Source organism: Alexandromys fortis, unplaced genomic scaffold, assembly GCF_014885135.2.
Source record: "Alexandromys fortis isolate MF-2015 unplaced genomic scaffold, M_Fortis_MF-2015_v1.1 scaffold_11, whole genome shotgun sequence".
Taxonomy (NCBI): domain Eukaryota; kingdom Metazoa; phylum Chordata; class Mammalia; order Rodentia; family Cricetidae; genus Alexandromys; species Alexandromys fortis.
The window spans coordinates 12,645,630-12,665,844 of record NW_026067912.1 but is presented as its reverse complement, the minus strand read 5'-3'; the positions used below and the strand labels follow the sequence as shown (position 1 = coordinate 12,665,844).

Sequence of the window (20,215 nt, the reverse complement as noted above, 5' to 3'; positions counted from 1 at the left end):
TTAAGTAGTTTTCTTGTCTCTTTCCTTCCTAAGTATAAAATCATGTCACTGCTGAACAGGGAGGCACACACTTGTAATCGCCGTCCTAAGGAGGCTGAGGTAGGAGGATCATGATGCATGCATTCAAGGCCATGCATTCACTGGTCTACACAGTGTGTTCCAGTCAGCTGCAGCTACAACGTGAGACCTTGGGTTCAGGCAAATACATAAATAGAGAAGAGAATTGTGTCATTTGCAAAGGCTGCCCTAGCTTTCCAGGTGTGTGCTTCTGACCCATTGTTTTTAAAGAGCTTTTAGCAGTATGAACAGATGGTGTGGGTCAATAGCAAACACTCTGGTCTCCATCTTGGCGGCAGCCGAGCTTGTCTGTGACATCACCACACAGGGGAAAGCTGTGCCGAAGGCTGGAGCACATTCTACTATGCTCACGATGTATTTTAGTCCCGTTTTATTAGGAGTTTATAAAAACTGATCAAGGACATAGGGCAAACTTGATGGAAGATGATTTTAGAATCACATGGTTTGGTCTTTTGATGGGCTGATGGGCTGAATTATTTAATAGGCATTCTCTAATGTTGAATTACTTCTGCAGTAAACCTGTTCCTTGCCATGCATGCTCCTTTAACTAGAGTGCTAGGATTAATTTCCCGGCACTTCATTTAGAATTTGTGATGTGTATTTTAAGCGAGATGGGATTCTTGTTTCCTTTTATATGCTTTGCCAAAGCTCTTAATTTTTTTTTTTCATTCAATGCGTTTGGAGCACTTCCTATTGTCCAGGTGCTCCTATCTTCAAATGAGATCTCCCTTTAAGAATGGGATTTATCTGAGCATGATTTGCTTACAGCAGACTCACTCATCTTAAGTGTCCTGCTCGATAAACGTTGGCGAATGTACACAGCTGTGCCACCTCCACACGCGACACCTGCATTAATTTTTATCTCCTCAAGAAGCTTTGACACCGTCTGCCAGGCCCTGGCATCAAGCCATGGCCGATGAAACTTGGGTCATTAAAGGTATTTTCACTTACTAGAATTTGAGGCAAATGTAGTGATACTGTAAGTCAATGCACATAAAGGGTACAGAAACCATGGCCACTGTTGCATGTGACAGTGGTCTGTTTCTTCTGACTGTTGTGTATCCACTGGATGGGTACCAACAATATACTTATCTGCCATCCTGGGGAAAGACATTTGGGTTGTGTGCAATGTGGGGGCTATTGTGAATAAAGGTAGCATGCAAATCTCCATGTAGGTATTTATGGAATTACACATTTTTATTTTTCTTAGGTAAATATGTAGGGGTGGAATTCCTGGCAATATTCAATAGTAAGCAGATGTTAGCTTTAGGATTTCACTTTTTCTTTTTCTTTTTTTTTTATTGTGTAAATATAGTTCTGGGACAGCCAGGGCTACAAACCCTGTCTCGAAAAAATAAAAAAAGTTGGAAAGTTCCTTCTGCCTCAGTTTTGTAGGGTTTCTCTTAGGAGTCACCAGAAAGATATCTGAGGAGCTTAAACTTTTCCTGAGTTTTTCATGTGGATTTTATTTCTCTTAGTGACAGGAAACTATTCAAATTTTCCTGCTGACTTTGAACCACCTTTAGTACTAGTGTGTCTCAAAACTTCTGCTGCGTCCCAGCAGCCCCCAGTAGGCAGAGTGGGCAGTCTACCCCAGGCTTCCAGTGTCTGAGTCCAACAACCTCCAGGCTTCATTATGAGCCTGTTGGACTTTTCTTCATACCCCAGCTTGCAGCCAACAGCAAGCTTTTCTGTTTGGAGGGTTCCACTTTCCTTGAGAACCCCTCTAGTGGCTCTGCCTTTTGCCTGGGACACTTTCCCAGGCTTTTGTGCGTGATTGGCCCTGGCATGGCAATGCACCTTAGAGAGGCCCTGGCTACTCCTACCTGCCCTACATTTTGCTGCTTTGGTTGCTCCCGCTGCACCACCCCACGACAGTCAGGCCTGACCTGATTTCTCACGGTTGGGTCTCTAGCACCCAGAACTGAATGAGTTCTTAGATCTGTGTTGGACCCCCATGGCTGAGTGAACAGGGAACTCGACTGTGTATATACTCTGAGAGGAGAACCTTGCAGAGCTGAGATCAAGCTTAGAGATGATCTCCACAGCTCTATGCATTATGCCTGAGATATAGGAGCTCAGCAAAATGTCCCAGATGTTAACGTCAAGCCCCCAAAGCACATCAGTTTACAGGAGACATCCAGGTGACTTGAGTGACAGATAAGTGGCTCACTGGCTAAACACATGTACTGAGACTCTAAGAGCCAAGCGGTGAAGATTCTGAAATTCTCTGGGATTGTTCTTTTATTAAATTTTTTTTTTTGAGACGGCTGCCTACCCCTCCCTGGTCTTCCCCTCCTATGGTTTTATTAGACGGAATGGGCTGGGCTGTAGGTAATGAGATCTGATGGTTGTCACCTATGCCTTAAAGAACTCTCTTCTCTGTTCTATTCTGGGCACTTACCTCTTTGTTTATGTAGCCGTCTTTATTGATGTCATACAAATTAAATGTCCACCTTAGCTTTTCATGGACTGTCCCTCTCAGTAAAATAGACAGAGCCGTCACGAAGTCCTAGGAAGTGGAAAGGCAAGAGCAAAAGTTAATCCCTGAGCCACCACGTGGCTGGAGAGAAGCTTCACCTCCAGGTTAGACTATGGTGCTTTTATGGAATGGTGCCTCCCACACCCTCCCGTCAGCTAGGTGGAAATGCAATGCCAGCAAAGAACGTCCGTCATCGTTCCTGATACCTCAGTTTCTGATGCCCCTTTTGTATGTGTGGACACCCCAAGGCCGTTAATTCTGCTTTCCCTGTTGGTCCTAACCCATGGCTACAATCGTTGTGTTCCAGTGGCTTTGAGCCAGGCTGAAGAAACAGACTGTCTGTGTTAAACCCTCCCACCTCCCTGCCCTGCTTGGCCACTTACTCTCTCTTTGACCTTGGAAAAGCTACTTCGCCTCTGCCTTATTTTCTTCTTCTGTACAATGATAATATAACTCCCACTTTGTAGTGCTATTATAAAAGTTAAACAAGTTAATAAATGCAAAATGCTAGCTCCAGAGGCTACCACCCAGCCTGCGGAGTGCAAGAGAGCTTTTAAGTTGTCTCCATAACCTACTCCCAGTGTCTAGAGGACAGGGGAAGTCTCCTCTCTGTCCTCAGGCCATGTTTGTTAAATGAGTAACGTTTTAACTGAATAATTAACTATTTCCTCCATGATCCCCAAATTTGGAGCAAGAGGCAATGAGCAACCAAGAGACACCCAGACTGTACCTCAAACTTCACAGAGCCTGTCTGGGTGGTGTCAAAGGCATTGAAGAGGTAATGGGCATATGTGCTGGCATCTGTAAAGCAGAGGGAAAATCAGGTGAGCAGGGGGTGGGGCTAGTTTCCACAGAGGGCAGAGACAGCACTGGAAAACTGGCAGGGATGGGACCAGAGAGAAGGTAAGGAGGATGGATCGAGAGCCATTTGCTCAGCCCCTGGAGTTTAGGCTAGAAGCTAAAGTTCTAGCAAAAGGTTAGGCATGTCCTTGGCTCTCTCTACCTCATCATCTTGAGAATGGTTCCCTTCCTGTTTTTCTGTGTGACCTGTTTCTCTGGGCTTTCCCTTGTGAGCAGAGACCTGAGCTCGGATCCAGGATGTTTCCATATAGCTGTGTCTGTAGACATCTAACGAGACATCTCTGAGCATCCATTCCACATCTCTGCAGAGGGGGATGGGGCAAAACCTGACTCTTGCAACACGTGAAGAGATGCTTTAACCTGGAGCCTCCCTGCCACACAGTGAAAACGGCGTCTCCATGGCGTTCATAACCTGGGAGCCTGGTGCTAGTGTGACATGAAGCTCCTTTTCTCCAACACAGAGACCCACACCAGGGGGACACCTGTGTGAGGGCCCAAGAAGGATGTGGGACACTTGAATATCTTGTTAGAACCCAGAAGAGGTGTTCCGCAGCTGTCCAGGTGACACCTGTGGGCAGGTGGCACAGGAAGGTCACAAGAGGAAGGGTCCCTGATGTGTGAACTTTTCCAAACTGGGCAGGTGTGTGGGGGGGGGTCCAGTGTCCTCGGTAACTTGGCTTTATAAGTGAGCGTAATGTCACACTGTCCACAATTGATTTTGGTTCATTGAATTTTTTTTTATCATCTGTAGTATTTACTAATGTTGTTTACAAAATTTCAACCTGTCTTAGCAATTTAATGAACCAAGATGGCGAAGATTTTGTCCCATATACGTTCTGTTCCTGGTCTGCCACATATAAGCTGTGTGATCTTGAGTAAATTGCTTAAAGTCTCTGAAACTCAAATTGTTCCTTCTGGGATCACGACACCTGCTTTCTAGCAATGATTCTTCTTGATACTGCACTACCAGCCCTTCTTGTGGAGTGGGTTCATTTCCCCTCATAGAATTCTGTATTTTTGTAGTAAGGGAACAATCTCACCATAAGTTCTCCTCAGACCCCAAGGAAGATGGAGACAAAGAAAGGGGGTAATGAGAGGAAGGGAAGGCTGATCATTGGGGAGGATGATGGGAGGTTATTTTCCAAGGATCTACTCACCTCCATGAGGGAAAAACTGCGCGTAGATCTGCTTGAATGTTTCTTCATTGACCACGCCACTGGGGCACTCCTGTGTGGAGCAGAGAGCTAGTGAGTGGGAAGGGTCTGGGAGTCTGTACTGGGGGGTGGAGCCTGGACAGGTTCCCTCCCCCTGCCCTCTCATGGGCAGAGCCTGGGCAAAGAGCTGTGTACTACTGGGTGTCTCCAGGGGGCCCTGGGAGGTAACCCCACCTTAAAAAGCTACTCTGTAAGAGAGGGGACGTCATCACAGCATAAGTACTGTTCTGGGAGAGTCTTGGCTTTAGAGTCCTAAAGGTCTAGGTTTGGATCCTGGTTAAGCCTGTTCTAAGTTTTGTGAAGCCTACAATCTCAAACACACTTACTCACGGACTTCTGTGTCTGTCAGTTTTGGTCTTTCTTTCTCCCATGCTCCTTTGCTAAGAACCTGGCGGTCTGTGTGACTCACAGAAAAAGAAGCTTCCAGCAGTTGGAGAAGAAAATCTGGTCCCACTGGACCGACTTTCAGAGATATGAACCCAGCGACACTCAGGCTGCTATACCACCCTTCGTGGGCCTCGCTGGCACAAATCAGTAGAGCTCAGTCCCTTCAGTGTTGGGACACCCGACAGAGGGTAAATTGTGAGTGTCAAGCTAAGGTCAGCACCTGGGCGGGGAGGGCTTCTCTGAGGTCACCCCACCCTGTGGCACCTCTGTGTAGGGGGTGAGGTTCCTGTCTGCTGAGACCTTGTTCTCCTATAAGTTTTCTTTCTTCCCAGGTGCGGGTTCATAGTGGTGGCCTCCTTGAACCTTTGCACACAAGGGACTCCATCGGCACCAAAAGAGCTTTGCTCTGCAGGAAATCACACCAGGCCTCAGAGCCTATGAGGGGTCTTACATTTTTGAATCCTCGATAAAGGACTTGCAGCTCCCTCTTGGTGAAGTTCGTCTGGGCCTCAAGCTGCTCCAGTCCCTCAGGCCGGTGGCAAACCATGGTCATCTCTAGTTCATCCTCGATCTTGTCTGGAAGCAGAGGGGGTGGCATCAGAGCAGGGCTTCCTTGGTCTCTGTAATACCATGGTCTGAGCTGATGCTGGGAACTGAGACTTGGGGTTGGGCCTGGTCACACTGTAGGGGTTCCTGGGCCTTGAACCTCACTCCCCAGCCATTCACTGTTTCACAGTCTTTGCACTGTGTTACTGTAGGTGTGACAGGCACCAAGGGGAGAGAGCATCAGAATCTCAGATTGGGAGAGGAGGGAAGAAGTGTGCAAACACATTCACACAAAAGCTTCTTTATCAAACTGCCTTCTTTGCATATTGACCCTGCTTTCTATGTAGAGACACAGGTAACGGAGCAGAACAAAAGCTTCCAAACAGTAAGGGGGAACAAATCACACTTATTTTTTTAAAAGGATACATTTTCATCATGTGAGCTAGCAAGGGAGATGCTAGGAAGGCTTAGGACGCTCAAATTATGGTACGTTAAATATGACTTTAAAGAATCTGAATATATCTTACAGGGCATTGTTTTATAATATCTTCTAGGTGTCCTTAAGTACTAGGGAAGTGACTTCAATTTGTGTGCCTTTGTAGAAATAAAGTTTTCCTTTCCAGGGGGTCTGAAAGGCTCTACAAACGGTCATGGATAGATAGTAGGGGCTCAACTTCCAGCATGTGCACTGATGTGGGGGTCTAATGGGGTGTGCAGTGAAATGGGGTCTAACACCGTGTGCGCTGAAATAGGTGCACTGTTCACTTACGAAGGGCCTGTCGGCCGAGTCTACTCATCTTCCCTCAAAGCGGGTCAAAGTTCACCCAACAGTGGTGCTTCCAGGGGTTTCGCCTCACACAAGGATGTGTGCTTTCCCCTGGGCCCTGCCGGAATGCTTTCTGTAAATTTATTCCAGCCAAGGATCATTGACCATCTGCCTGTCCTCCTCTGCCTGCTGCTGTCATGCAGACATCAGCGAATCCATATATTGAACAGTTCTAACTTCCGCCTGATGAAGACAAGGGTGGGCTGCTGGGAACATGCCCACCAGACTGCCCTACGCTAAGTCAGAGAGGAGGCGGGCTGGTTGGCAGGCGGAACAGGGTGAGCAGGTGCAATGAGTGTAGGCACTCCGTAATCAGGGTTGGGCTCTCTGTGCCAGATTTTCTCTGCTGTTGTCACTTTCTCCTTTGATACTTAAATCCCAACACAAACAAATCCATCAACATTTCTATCTTGCTTACAGTCCCAGCAGTAATGGATGTCAGAGGAAAGCCCCAATAAAGTGGCAGCTAATTGTTATCTTTTTTATGTGCTGGGCAACACACATCTCCTAATCCTTCTGGGATGGAGGCAGAGAATGATTCAATATAAATAAGATTCTCTGTTTATGTTACATTGTGGCAAGTGGCCAATTTCCTCATAATGCTTACAGAACCTTTAATTATTGTTAGGTTTGCTAATGAGTTAAGGACTAACTTCCTGAATGCAGGAGGTTTCTGTGCAAGTCAAAGGGCCAGTGGAAAGGGGAGGTCCCCAGAAGTGTAATGCAGAAAGCTCCTAGGGGCCTCAGGAGATCTCCAACTCATCCTAAGAAATTAGTTGCAGGTTAGTCCTAGCACAAAAATGTGTGTATCTTTAGCAATGTGTATTTGAAGAAACTTCTGATGGGGCTCTAGAGCTTTATAACAACCTCCACATACTATCCCTTAACACCCACTGAGCATGCCCAGGTAACCTCAGGAAGAGGAATCAACAAAATTATATTAAAATATAAATAAGGGCCAGGCAGTGATGGTGCACGCTTTTAATCCCAGCACTCAGGAGGCAGAGGCAGGCAGATCTCTGTGAGTTTGAGGCCAGCCTGGTCTATAAGAGCTAGTTCCGGGATAGACTCCAAAGCTACAGAGAAACCCAGTCTTGAAAAAAAACCCAAATATATATTAAAATAGAAAACTATATTTTAGAAAGAAAGATTTGATGTTATAGTGTCTTCTTCCAAATGTTCATCTGACCCAGGATAAAGTCTCTATCTCTGTGTGTGTATGTAGCATGCATGTGTGCGTGCATGTGTGTGTGTGTGTGTGTGTGTGTGTGTGTGTGTAATCTCTCCGTGGCTGGATTCCTTATAAACTTAGGAAATTTCTTTGTAGGCAATTAAAGGAATTTTTTTTTCAACTCAGAACCAGCACTCACTTCTCATCATCTTGCTTAAAAGGTGCTAATTATTGAGACGACAACTATTAACCTGCCTTTATTAAGATGACGTCACTCCTTATTAACCAATGATGGGCTTGCTGTCTGGGAGGCAGGACTGAGTTCCAGATTAAAGAGATTCTGCAGGCTGTGAATACTCAGTTACTGATGGCCAAACTTTGGCTTTCTGGCTTTGTCCTTCACTAATAACCAGTCTTGGCCACATCCATGACAGGAGAAACTCTGTTCATTGAGGCTCAAGATGTAGAGAAGTAGCCACTTACGGATACTAGGGGCTTAAACCATTAAGTAAAAATGTAACTTACGTAACAGTCCAGTATATGCATAAATCCATGCAAAACCTCTGTGAAACACTTTGGAGGTAAAACACCGAGAGGCAGTGCTGTCTTTGGTGTGAGATGGACTTTAGCCTTGGCAAACCTGTGCTGCTGTGACCCTCATGAGTCACGGCCTTTGACAGGAAAACAATTTAACTTGTCCACTGTTTTTGCAGCCGTCTAGACCTGCCCACATTTGGACATTCCTCTCTTTCATACCACCCTGTAGCCTTTTGTTCTGGGCCACTGTACATATATGCATGGGGAGCTTTAGAGAGGTAATTTTCACATCTCTTCTGTAGCCAGTCAGGGAGTCTCTGGACATCTCTAGGCAGAACCAATAGAGAGGGGACACAGGCCCAGTCCCCTGGTTCGACAAAAGCAGAATCAACACCTTACTACTTTCGGGCTTTGTGAGTCTTCAATCCCATGTGCTGCTCACTGTATTATTTTCATTATTAAAGAGAATTATGAGCTAATTATTAAGTCAGACTGAGTTAGAATCAAAACTAATCTTGTGGTTAATGCTATGGAAATTTCCTTGATAGAGATCATGAGAGTTTATCTTCTCTTTGTAATGTTCTAGTAGAACTGTTCACTGCTCTCATGTGACTTCGTGTTTGGTCGGGGGTTAGGGGTCTGGTGCCCTCCCTGCCTGACATTTAGAAGTCAGTTATCTCAATGGAGAAGGTGATTTTCTAACTACAAGTAGCTCACAAGGCCATGAATGTCGGCCACTGGGGGCAAGTGTGAGCCGGAAGGATGATTTTAACGTCTGCTATGTCTGCTACACTGGAGAATCCCAGACAGCACAGGTGTGAGTCAGAGTAAACGGTTTTTAATATGTTAGTGTTTGGGGGTGGTTCTGGATATAGGATGGATGAAAACTTTAGACCCTAGAAAAAGATGGTTGTATCAAGCCCCCCCCCCCATATCTCCAGTGAGTTCTGTATCTTTTAAGTAAACAGTCCACGTGAAGGTCTTCTATTGATGATCTTTCCCTAGCTCTGTCACTAACTCCTTTTGACTGAGGCTTGGGTCGCTTGGGTCAACAGTGAAAAAGCTGGACTTTGATTCCAGCCAGTATAGGACTCCGCCATTAGATTTGGCTGCCATTAGATTGGGCTGCCATCAGATTGGACATATTCCCACAGTGGCTTCTACTCCACTGGAGCCCAGAATGTCAGCTGGTTTGTGAGCAGCCTGGAGGTACCCCTGCTGCTTACAAATGTCACGCCTTTGTACAAGTCCGCTCTCCAAACTGAGCAGTGAGGACCCACATCTGGGCACATCTGGCAGTGAATATCTTCTCTGGCTGATGATGAAGGCCATGGCCTAAAATATGACCATTTCCTCTCTTGCTTAGAATGCAGTTTCTCCAGTGTGTGTGTGTGTGTGTGTGTGTGTGTGTGTGTGTGTGTGTGTGTGACTTTATACCCAGCCATTCATTCCATTCCATTTTTGAGGCTACAAAATATCCAAAGATAGGTTTTGTTTGTAAGGAATTCATAGAAGCTCATATTTTATATGAAACAGATAAAATACATTTAAAATGCATTGCTCATATTTGGAGACAAGAAATCCATGACAAAGTTTGTATTTCTTACTTCACCTCGAAAATCTTGATTCTCAAATTCTCACCAGGACGTCATCTGCTAGAGCCAAGTAGGGACTGGACACTCTGGTTAAGTAGGGTCACCAGGACCCCTGCCAGTCACTTTGAATCCTTCCTTCCTTCCTTCCTTCCTTCCTTCCTTCCTTCCTTCCTTCCTTCCTTCCTTCCTTCCTTCCTTCCTTCCTTCCTTCTTTCCTTCCTTCCCTTTCTTTCTGTTGTTTGAGACAGGGTATCTCTGGCTGTCTTGGAACTTATTCTGTAGACCACTCTGGCCCTGAACTCACAGAGATCCACCTGCTTCTGCCTCCCGAGTTCTGGGATTAATGGCGAGCACCACCACGCCCATCTTCACCTCAGGCTCCTTTTAATGCCATTAAACCACCTGCGTGACTTGGAGACCGTTGAATCTGGAACTTCATGCAGGCTTGCTTAACCTCTTCACCACTTGCCTTTATTCTTTATTTAAGCATTCCACTTTTCCCACAAAGAACTTGAAGTAGATATTAGCAACCAAATAATAGAATACAAACAGATAAAGAAAATCTGCTTCAGAAAATGCTGATTCGATTGGAGGTCTGGACCATGTTGGGGGAGGGGAGGAGAACAGAGAAATTCAGATCATTTGTTCTAAACAGTTAATATACTCAAGCAATAATTCAGCTCTGAGCTTTATTTAATAGACATTCAATTACCATGGAAGGGGTAAATAGGAGTCTCTTAGAAGGAATAGGGTTTTCTTAAGCCTCAACCCTAAGAGAACATTCCTAGCTGTTTCTACACAGACCGAGTTTGCTAACAAGGAACACAAAAATCTGGTGAATAAGGAAGCTAGTTGCAGAAGATGGAGAAGTTCTTCCTTTCCAAGTAATGTAACTGAGACAATCAAGTTAGTGCAGACTTATTATTATTATTATTTTACCTCTCTGATACTGGTAATACCACCAGGCGATGTCTAGGAAAAAGTAAGAAAACATTTTACCAAATCCATTCATTTAAAAAGCATAACAAAATTTTATTGTCATTGGACAGGCATTCTGAGGAAGTTCTGGTCACCATCCAGCTTGACCTACACAAGGGGCCTCTCTCATCAGCAGAGCAGAGTCGAGATTTCCCATCCCTTTCCCACAGTGAGAACAGGCACGAGCATTGGGTCACCTCCCAGTGCCTGCGCTACCAGCAGGGCTCATCCAGCATGCTCTGAGCCATGCAGTCATGCAGCCTGAAGAGAGATGGGATGGCACATGGCAGAGGATGCACAGATGTGGATGGCTTCTTGGAAGTACGCACAGGTTTTTGGTTGAAGAGTGGCTTTTAAGACACTCTCCACCACGAGAAGGCCCCCTCTTTGTGATTAAGCTATGGGTCTTGTAGGCTGATTGATTTCTTCGACAACTATTGGTGAAGTATCTATCATCACACAGCGATGGATTACAGTTCTGTTCCCTGCACTCATAGAGCTTACAAGCTACACAACTTGGCCTCTCTCCTTTCTTGAGTGTGACAAGCAGCTCAGATGTAGAAAAGAAAAATATTATTGACATTAAGAATTAGCGTATTGGGTTATGTGACAGAGTGGATGCAGATTAAGTCTTTGTGCCGTGCATGAAACACTGGAGGAAAATCCCCCATGGCAGGTGAGCTGGGGGAGTCTAGCTCCCTCCTGCTGGCTTTTCCAGGTCTGTGTACTGGTCAGTCTTGCTTTCCTCTGTGGGCTCCCATTTGAACTGTCTCCTGTCTTGCTAGCACCATTGACCAAAGGTATGTCAGACAGTCCAGTCCTCATCCCCAGTGTGTTTTAGTTCCCCCACCCCCACGAGCCCAGACTGGAATGGTTTCTGTCCATGTTGTTCCCAAGAGTAGTAGTACAGAGAGCTGGGTTTCCATCACCTCTTCATCTATGTCTGTGGAAGAAGTTCATTTTTACTGCATGTATTCGACCCTTTCATCACTTTGGTTAGTGGCATTTGAGTGTGTGTGTGTGTGTGTGTGTGTGTGTGTGTGTGTGCTTGTGTAAACGTCATGGCACATATGTGAAAGTCAGAGACCAACTTGTGCAGTTGTTTTTTTTTTTCCTTCCACCATGTGAATCCCAGAGACCAAACTCAGGTTGTCAAGTTTGATGATAAGTAGCTTTATCCCTTGAGCCATCTCACCAGTTCTAAAGGGCTGTATTTAAATTTTTAATTCTTCAGTCCTGTCCTACAACCTGCTGGCAGAAGGCTCCTGCTCTACCAGAGGCTATACCCCAGGTAAGACACCATCCACCACCTGCCAAACCCCTTAAGCCCCACCCATCAGTACCCAACAGCACTCCCTTCTATGGGCTTCATATTCTGGCCCTCAACCCCTGGCAGAGGATTCTCACCATATAGGAGGCCATGCTAGGAACCCCAGAGCCTGCCCAGCAGTTCCCAACAGTATCTCCTCCCATGGGCTCCATATCCCAGCCCACAACTTGGCAGATAACTCCTTCTCTATTGGAGGCCACAAGGGTATTAGGAGCCCCAGGAGCCCCAAGTAACTGGAACTCCACACCAGTATCCAGAAACCAAAGGCCACACCAGTTCCCAGAATTGTAGAACCCCAGAAACAAAGCAAGCACCCCAAATCTCAGAGGCCAAGCAGGTCACCAAAACTCTGGAACAGACATACTACTGGGCCAGAAGACTTGCTGGTCATAGGGCACTCAGGCCAGAAGACCAGAGAAGAAACAGGAAGCAAGAGGGAAAACATCCAAAAATAAATCCATCCAACAAGGATAAACTCAAATATCAGCACCTAAATTGATAATAACCCCAAACCCAGGTGACTAAAGGCCAGCATAAGAAAACAATCAATGACATCCAGGACAATATGGTACCAGCAGAGCCACCAATTCTATTACAGAAAGTTCTGGATATTCCAACATAGTGTAAGCACAAGAAAATGACCTTATATCCAATTGTAAGGCCCTTTAAGAGGAAATGAACAAATCCCTTAAAGAAATGCAGGAAAACACAAACAGGTGAAGGAAATTAATCAAATTGTTTGAGGCCTAACAATGGAAATAGAAGCGATATAGAAAACACAAACTGAGGGAATTCTGGAGATGGAAAATATAGATAAGTGAACAGGAACTGTAGGTACAAGATCACCAACAGAATACAAGAACGAAAGAGAGAAGCACAGGCATGTAAGATATAATAGAAGAAAGTGATATAGTGGTCAAAGAAAATGTTAAATTTAAAATGTTCCTGACACAAAACATTCAGGAAATTCTGGACACTATGGAAAGGCCAAACCTTAGAATAGTAGGAATAGAAGAAGAAGATACCCAGCCCGAAGGCCCAGAAAATATCTTCAACAAAATCTTAGAAGAAAACTTTCCTAACATAAAGAATAAAATGCCTATAAAAGCACAAGAAGCTTACAGAACACCAAATATATTGGACCAGAAAGGAAAGTCCCCTTACCACATAATAATCAAAATACTAAACATACAGAAAAAGGATATTAAAGGGGAAAAGTGAAAAAGACAAAGTAACATATAAAGGCAGAACTATTAGAGTCATACCTTCTCAATGGAAACTCCAGAAGTTCGAAGGGCTGGACAGATATGCTGTAGACTCTCAGAGACCATAGATACCCTCATGGACTACTATACCCAGCAAAACTTTCAGTCACCATAGATGGAGAAAACAAGATATTCCATGACAAAGCCAAATTTAAATAGTATCAATCTACAAATTCAGCCCATAAAAGATGCTAGAAGGAAAACTCAAAACTAAGGAGGTTAACTATACCCACGAAAACACAGGAAATAAATAATTTCACACCAGCAAAATCAAAAGAGGGAAACACACACACAAACTCTCTTTCTTACACACACACACACACACACACACACACACACACACACACACACTACCACCACCGCCATCACCAAAATAACAGGAATTAACAATCATTGGTCATTAATATCCCTCAGTATCAATGGACTCAACTCTCCAATTAAAAAAAAACCTGCTAACAGAATGGATGTAAAAACAGGATCTATCCTTCTGTTGCATATGAGAAACACATATCAACATCAAAACCAGATATTAGTTCAGAGTAAAAGATTGGAAAAAGATTTTCCAAGCAAATGGACTCAAGAAGCAAGTTTGTATAATGACTCTAATATTTAACAAAATAGTCTTCAAACTGAAATTAATCAAAAAAGAGGAGGACACTTCATACTCATCAAGGGAAAAATTCATCAACATGGCATTTAAATTCTTAACATTTATGCTTCAAACACAGGGCACCCATATTTTCAAAGGAAATATTTCTAAAGCTTAAATCACACATTGATCCTCACACATCTGTAGTAATGAGGAGCAGGCTGCATTCTGCCACCCAGCTTGCTTACACCCTAAATAATTACACAGAAACTGTATTCATTTAAACACTACCTGGCCCATTATATCTAGCCTCTTCTTTGCTAACTCTCACATCTTGCTTTAACTGATATCTAGTAATCTGTGTCCATGAGGACAGTCATGGCTTACTGGGAAAGATTCAGCATGTCTGACTCTGGTGACTTCATGGCAGCTCTCTCTGTATGTCACCTTTTTCCTCCCAGAATTCTGTTCTGTCTACTCCACCCACCTAAGGGCTGCCCTATCAAAAGGCCAAGGTACTCTATTTAACCAATGAAAGAAACACATAGACAGAAGACCCTCCTACACCAGAAGTGGGCTTCCCCTCTGTACGCTATGAATATGTTGTATTATCATTGGTTAATAAATAAGCTGCTTTGGCCTATGGCAGGGCAGAATGTAGCCAGACTAGAAGAGATATATATAGAGAGAGGAGGCAGAGTTAATGAGACATCATTTATCTGTCAAAGCAGAACATCAGAACTTTACCAGTAGGCCACAGTCTCATGATTTTAATTAATTAGTTAATTAATCATACATTGATTAATATAAATAGGTTAATTTTAGATGTAAGAGCTAGTTATAAATACACCTAAGCTGTTGGCTGAACAGTATTGTAATTAATATAGTTTCTGAGGATTATTCAGGTCTGGGAAGCTGGGAAATGACCAAGCAGCCTTCTTTTACACTTTCTTCTCAACACCTCATGGAACATTCTTCAAAACTGACCACATACTGGGTCACAAAGAAAGTCTCAACAGACACAAGAAAAATGAAACAACTCCCTGCATCTGATCAGAACACCATGGATTAAAGCTGTATTTCAACAACAATAGAAACAATAGAAAGCCTACAAACTCATGGAAACTGAACAACTCTTTACTGAATGACTATTGTGTCAAGTTAGAAATAAAGACTTCCTAGAATTCAATGAAAATGAATGAGCAACATACCCTAATTTATGGGACACAATGAGAGCAGTGCTAAGAGGAAAGTTCATAGCACAAAGTGCCTGCAAAAAGAGCTTGGGGAGATCTCATACTAGTGAAGTAACAGCACACCAGAAAGCTCTAGAACAAAAAGAATCAGAAACACCCAAGAGAAGTAGATGACAGGAAATAATCAAACTGAGGGCTGAAATTAATAAAATAGAAACAAAGAGAACAATACAAAGAATCAACCAAAGAGTGGTTCTTTGAGAAAAATCAACAAGATAGATAAAACTTTACCCAAACTAACTAAAAACACAGAAAGAGTATACAAATTAACAAAATCAGGAGTTTTTTGAGAAGGGGGACAAAACAACAGACACCAAGGAAATCCAAAAATTTAAATTGGAATTGGAAAATTTAAAAGAAATGACAATTTTCTTGATAGATACCACTTACCAAAGTTAAATCAAGATCATATAAACAATTTAAACTGATCTATAACCCCTAAGAAAATAGAACTAGTCATTGAAAGTCTCCTGACCAAAACAAGTTCAGATCCAGACTGTTTTAGTGCAGAATTCTACCAGACTTTCAAAGAAGAGCTAACAAACATTCCTCAAGTTATTCCAAAAATAGAAATCAAAGGAACATTACCAAATTCATTTTATGAGGCCAGAGTCACCCTGATATCCAAACCACACAAAGACTCAACAAAGAAAAAAAATCACAAACCAATATCCCTCATGAACATAGATGTAAAAATATTCAAAAAATACTTTCAAACCAAATCCAAGAACATATCAGAAAAATTATCCACTACGATCAAGTAGGCTTCATTCCAGAAATGCAGGGATGGTTAAACATATGAAAATCTGTCAATGTAACCCACCATATAAACAAACTGAAAGAAAAAAATCCCACATGATCATCTCATTAGATGTTGAATAGCCTTTGACAAAATTTAACACCCTGTCATGATAAAAGTCCTGGAGCAATCAGGGATAAAAGAGGAATACCTAAGAAAAATAAGGGCAATATACAGCAAATTGATAGCACAAGAAACAACTTCCTGAACAGAACACCAATATGGCATACACTATGACCTCCTGAAACTGAAAACCTTCTGCAAGGCAAAGAACTCTGTCAACAGGACAAATCAGCAATCTACAGAATGGGAAAAGATCTTCACCAACCCCACATCTGACAGAGGGCTAATTTCCAAAATATATAAAGAACTCAAGAAATTACACATAACAAACAAATAATCTAATTAAAAATGGGGTACAAATCTAAATAGAGAATTTTCAACAGAAGACTCTCAATTCACTAAGAAACACTTAAAGAAATATTCAACATCTTTAGCCATCGGGGAAGTACAAATCAAAATTACTCTGAGATTCTATTTTATACTTGAATGGCCAAAATCAAAAACACATGTTTTTCTAGAGAGGATCTGGAACAGGGGCATCACTCCTCCATTGCTGGTGGGAGTACAAACTCGTACAGCCACTTTGGAAATCAATATGGCACTTTCTCAGAAAACTGGGAATCAATCTACCATAAGACTCAGCTGTACCAATCTTAGGCATGTACCCAAAGGATGCTCAATCATACCACAAGGACACTTGCTCAGCTTCATTCATAACAGCTTTATTTGTAGTATCCAGAACCTGAAAACCACCTAGCTATCCCTCAACCAATGAATGGGTTAAGAAAATGTGATATATTTACACAATGGAGTATCACTCAGCTGTTAAAAACAACGACATTATGAAATTTGCAGGCAAATAAATGGAACTACTGAAAAAACATCCTGAGTAAGGTAATCCTGTCTTAAAAAGACAAACATGGTATGCACTCACTCATAAATGGATATTAGCTGTAAAGTAAAGGATAACCATGCTACAATTCACAGACCCAGAGAGGTTAAGTAGCAAGGATGGCCCAAACGGAGAAGCAAGGATCTCCCTGGGAAGGGGAAATAGAAGAGATTCCCTGGGTGGACTGGTACCAGTGGAAACATGAGGGATCAGTTGGGGGATGGAGGAGGAGAGTACTGAAAGAGACAACTGGAAAAGGGGGTCATTTCAGGGTCTTTATGTGTAAGTGTGTGTGTGTGTGTGTGTGTGTGTGTGTGTGTGCGCGCGCGCGCGCGCGCATGCATGCATGCAAGTGCTTGAAAGGTCTGTATTTGGTAAAGTTAATGTACTAATGATTGATGAGATGATACTGACACATTAGTAAAAATGGAAGTCCATTCTTCATAGTAGATTACAATCACTGTGCTTGGTGGTTCTATGGGTTTTGACAAATGCACTTCAAGGGCCTGTTGCTACAGCATTGCACAGAATAATCTTACTATCTTACCCATGTGTTTACAAATATGAATTTATCTTCTCTGGCCTGCCAGAAATGTGATAGGCACTGGAAGAAATGACAAGATACAACATCTGTCTACAATAGTCATGATGTTGGCAGGAAGGCACACAAGTAGACCAGAAGCAGAAATGTCAAGGATCATTGGCAGGTAAGCTGCATGAGTATAGGTGATGGGCAGGAGAGATGAGTATGACTGAGACCTGGAGAGCAGCTGCTCCCAGGCAGAGGATGAGCCATTTTTTACCAGATGTTTTCATGCACTGAGTCCAGATATTTAGAGTTGTTGAGAGAAGCCATGACTACAGAGATGTATGCTCCCCAATTCTTGGATATTATCAATGAATTTAACATCTGAAACATATAATGTGTGCCAGAACAATACAACTGTGGGTAGGATGCTGTGGGCTGGGTTCTAAGCTCTTCATTGGCAAATCATTCCAGAGCAGTGGGGCTGTGGCTGAGAGCAGGGACCCAAGGGGAAGGAGCTACTAATTAATGCTGCCTCCTGAAGGCACAGGACCAGATGGGAGAGCTGTCAGAGAAGGCTCCAAAGAGAAAGAAAACTTAGCTGAGTCTTGAAGAAAAAAGGGACAAGGGAACAGCGTTTGTGAAAGCACAGATGCTGTAAGACTGAATAAAGAGGGTTATTTTGTAGGTGATCTGAACTCTCGCAGAGGACAACTGGGAAAGAGAGTTAAAACATCTCATCTTTTTGGATGTGTCAGAGGGCTAGGAGTGTAGCTTGCCTTAAAATAGTACAACCCCTGTCTAGCCCAAGATTTTGTTTCTTCATTACCTCACAGAAGTTGAATTGAACCAAACAAATGTTTTTCATGTTAGAAAAATTATGTTCACCATTTAATGAGAATTCGTTAGATATATCAAAGACAGGACCTAAGGGCAATAGATGAGTACAGCAACAGATGTATAAGTGGTTCAAATATTAGACAAATCGGGCACAGGGTGAAAAATAACAAAGGAAAGATGCTCAAGAAAAGAGATTCCACAAGCTGGAGAATCCTCATCAGAGGACCAGAATGTATACAAAAATGTCAGTTAAGAACTGTAGAATTAAGTAATATATCACCTCAGATCACCAACACACCAGACTAAGTTTAGAACAGATGAGACACAGTTAAAGGAGAATAGATGATGTGGTAGGTACACCAGGTGAGGCAGAAGGAAAGGAAGAGTGGGAAGGGGGAAGAGAATGAAGATAATACATATACCTGTTGACAGAGGGTTTTGTCCTGCCTTGTCCCATAGCCTTTGAGTTCCAAAGAAACACACAGAGGCCTACATTAATTATAAGCTGGTTGGCCTATTAGCTCAGGCTTCTTATTAACTAACTTTTACATCTTAAATTAAGCCAAATTCTTGTCTGTGTTAGCCACATGGCTTGGAACCTTTTATTGGTGAGGCATTTTCATCTTTTTCTGCATCTGGGTGATGACTACAGACTGAGCCTTTTCTCTTCCCAGAATTCTCCTGTTCTTGTCACCCCGCCTCTACTTTCTGTCTGGCTGCTGGTCAATCAGCATTTTATTAAACCAGTACAAGTGATAAATCTTTACAGGGTACAAGACCATTGTCCCATAGCACTTCCCCCCATTTTTTTCAAAACAAGAGCTCTGAATCTAATCTCCTTTGTTTAGCTTTTTTCCTGACCATTATTCATAACAACTTGTAACCAACACTCTAAACAAAGACAAACATCCATAATTAATTTTGTTATGTAATTTTATTATGTTAAAATTAAAATCTTTCTTTTTATTTAGACAGAAAAGAGGACGTGATGTAGGATTCCCCTCTGTATGCTGTGAATATGTCTTATTGACATTGGTTAATAAAGAAGTTGATTTTGGCCAATGGCTTAACAGAGTAAAGCCAGGAGGGAAATAAGAACAGAGATGTAGNGAGAGAGAGAGAGAGAGAGAGAGAGAGAGAGAGAGAGAGAGAAGGTAGAGTCAGAGAGACACCATGTAAGGAGACAGACACCCAATAACCTTACTGGTAAACCACGAGTCTCGTGGTAAAATACAAAATAATGGAAATGGGCTAATTTAAGATATAAGAGCTATCTAGCAATATACTTAAATGATTGGCCAAGCAGTGTTGTAATTAATATAGTTTCTGTGTGATTATTTTGGGTCTGGGCAGCCGGGAATGAATAAACAGTCTCTGTCTATATATACCTATGTGGGTGTATGTTTATATATCTATATACATACACATTTATATGGTTAAAAACTCCCCAAAAAGGAGACAAATAATGCTGATGAAGCAATATTTGAAGAGGCACTAAGGACTTTTAAAGATGGGTGAAACCTAAGAAGCTACAGATTTAGGAACCTCTTTAAATCCCAAGCAGCATAAACATAAATAAACCCACATGGAAAACTCCAGAGTCAAACTGATAAAAAAGAAAACATAAATAGAAAATTGTCAACGCAAGAGGCCGATCATTGGCTAAAAACTGTACCTTAATCCAATGCTTTTTGAAGGATGCCCCATGCAAACATAAATTAGAAAATGCTAGCTGGTGGACTGTGACTGAAACATCATGGGATAAAACCGGACTCTTTGATCATGGCGAACAATGAGGACTGATGAGAAGCCAAGGTCAATGGCAAGGGGTTTTGATCCTACTTCACGTTCTGGCTTGATGGGAGCCTAGCCAGTTTGGATGTTCACCTTCCTAGACATGGACGGAGGGGGGAGGACCTTGGACTTTCCACAGGGCAGGGAACCATGACTGCTCTTTGGATAGGAGAGGGAGGGGGAGAG

At 42.8% G+C, this 20,215-nt stretch overlaps 1 protein-coding gene across 7 annotated transcripts in view; it reads right to left on the bottom strand.

Annotated features, from left to right (window-relative positions):
• Kcnip1 (potassium voltage-gated channel interacting protein 1) overlaps window positions 1–20,215 on the bottom strand; it is a 375,343-nt gene that overhangs the window by 8,954 nt on the left and 346,174 nt on the right. For 4 of the 7 annotated variants that reach the window (XM_050138646.1, XM_050138647.1, XM_050138648.1 and 1 more), the window contains exons 2-5: window positions 5,474–5,598; window positions 4,579–4,648; window positions 3,291–3,361; window positions 2,483–2,590 (exon numbers count right to left, since the gene is read on the bottom strand). In XM_050138646.1, coding sequence (XP_049994603.1) covers window positions 2,483–2,590; window positions 3,291–3,361; window positions 4,579–4,648; window positions 5,474–5,598 — 374 coding nt within the window. Of the gene's footprint in view, window positions 1–2,482; window positions 2,591–3,290; window positions 3,362–4,578; window positions 4,649–5,473; window positions 5,599–10,636; window positions 10,670–20,215 lie in introns of all 7 variants that reach the window. The other 3 variants (XM_050138644.1, XM_050138643.1, XM_050138645.1) reach the window with 1 other exon arrangement.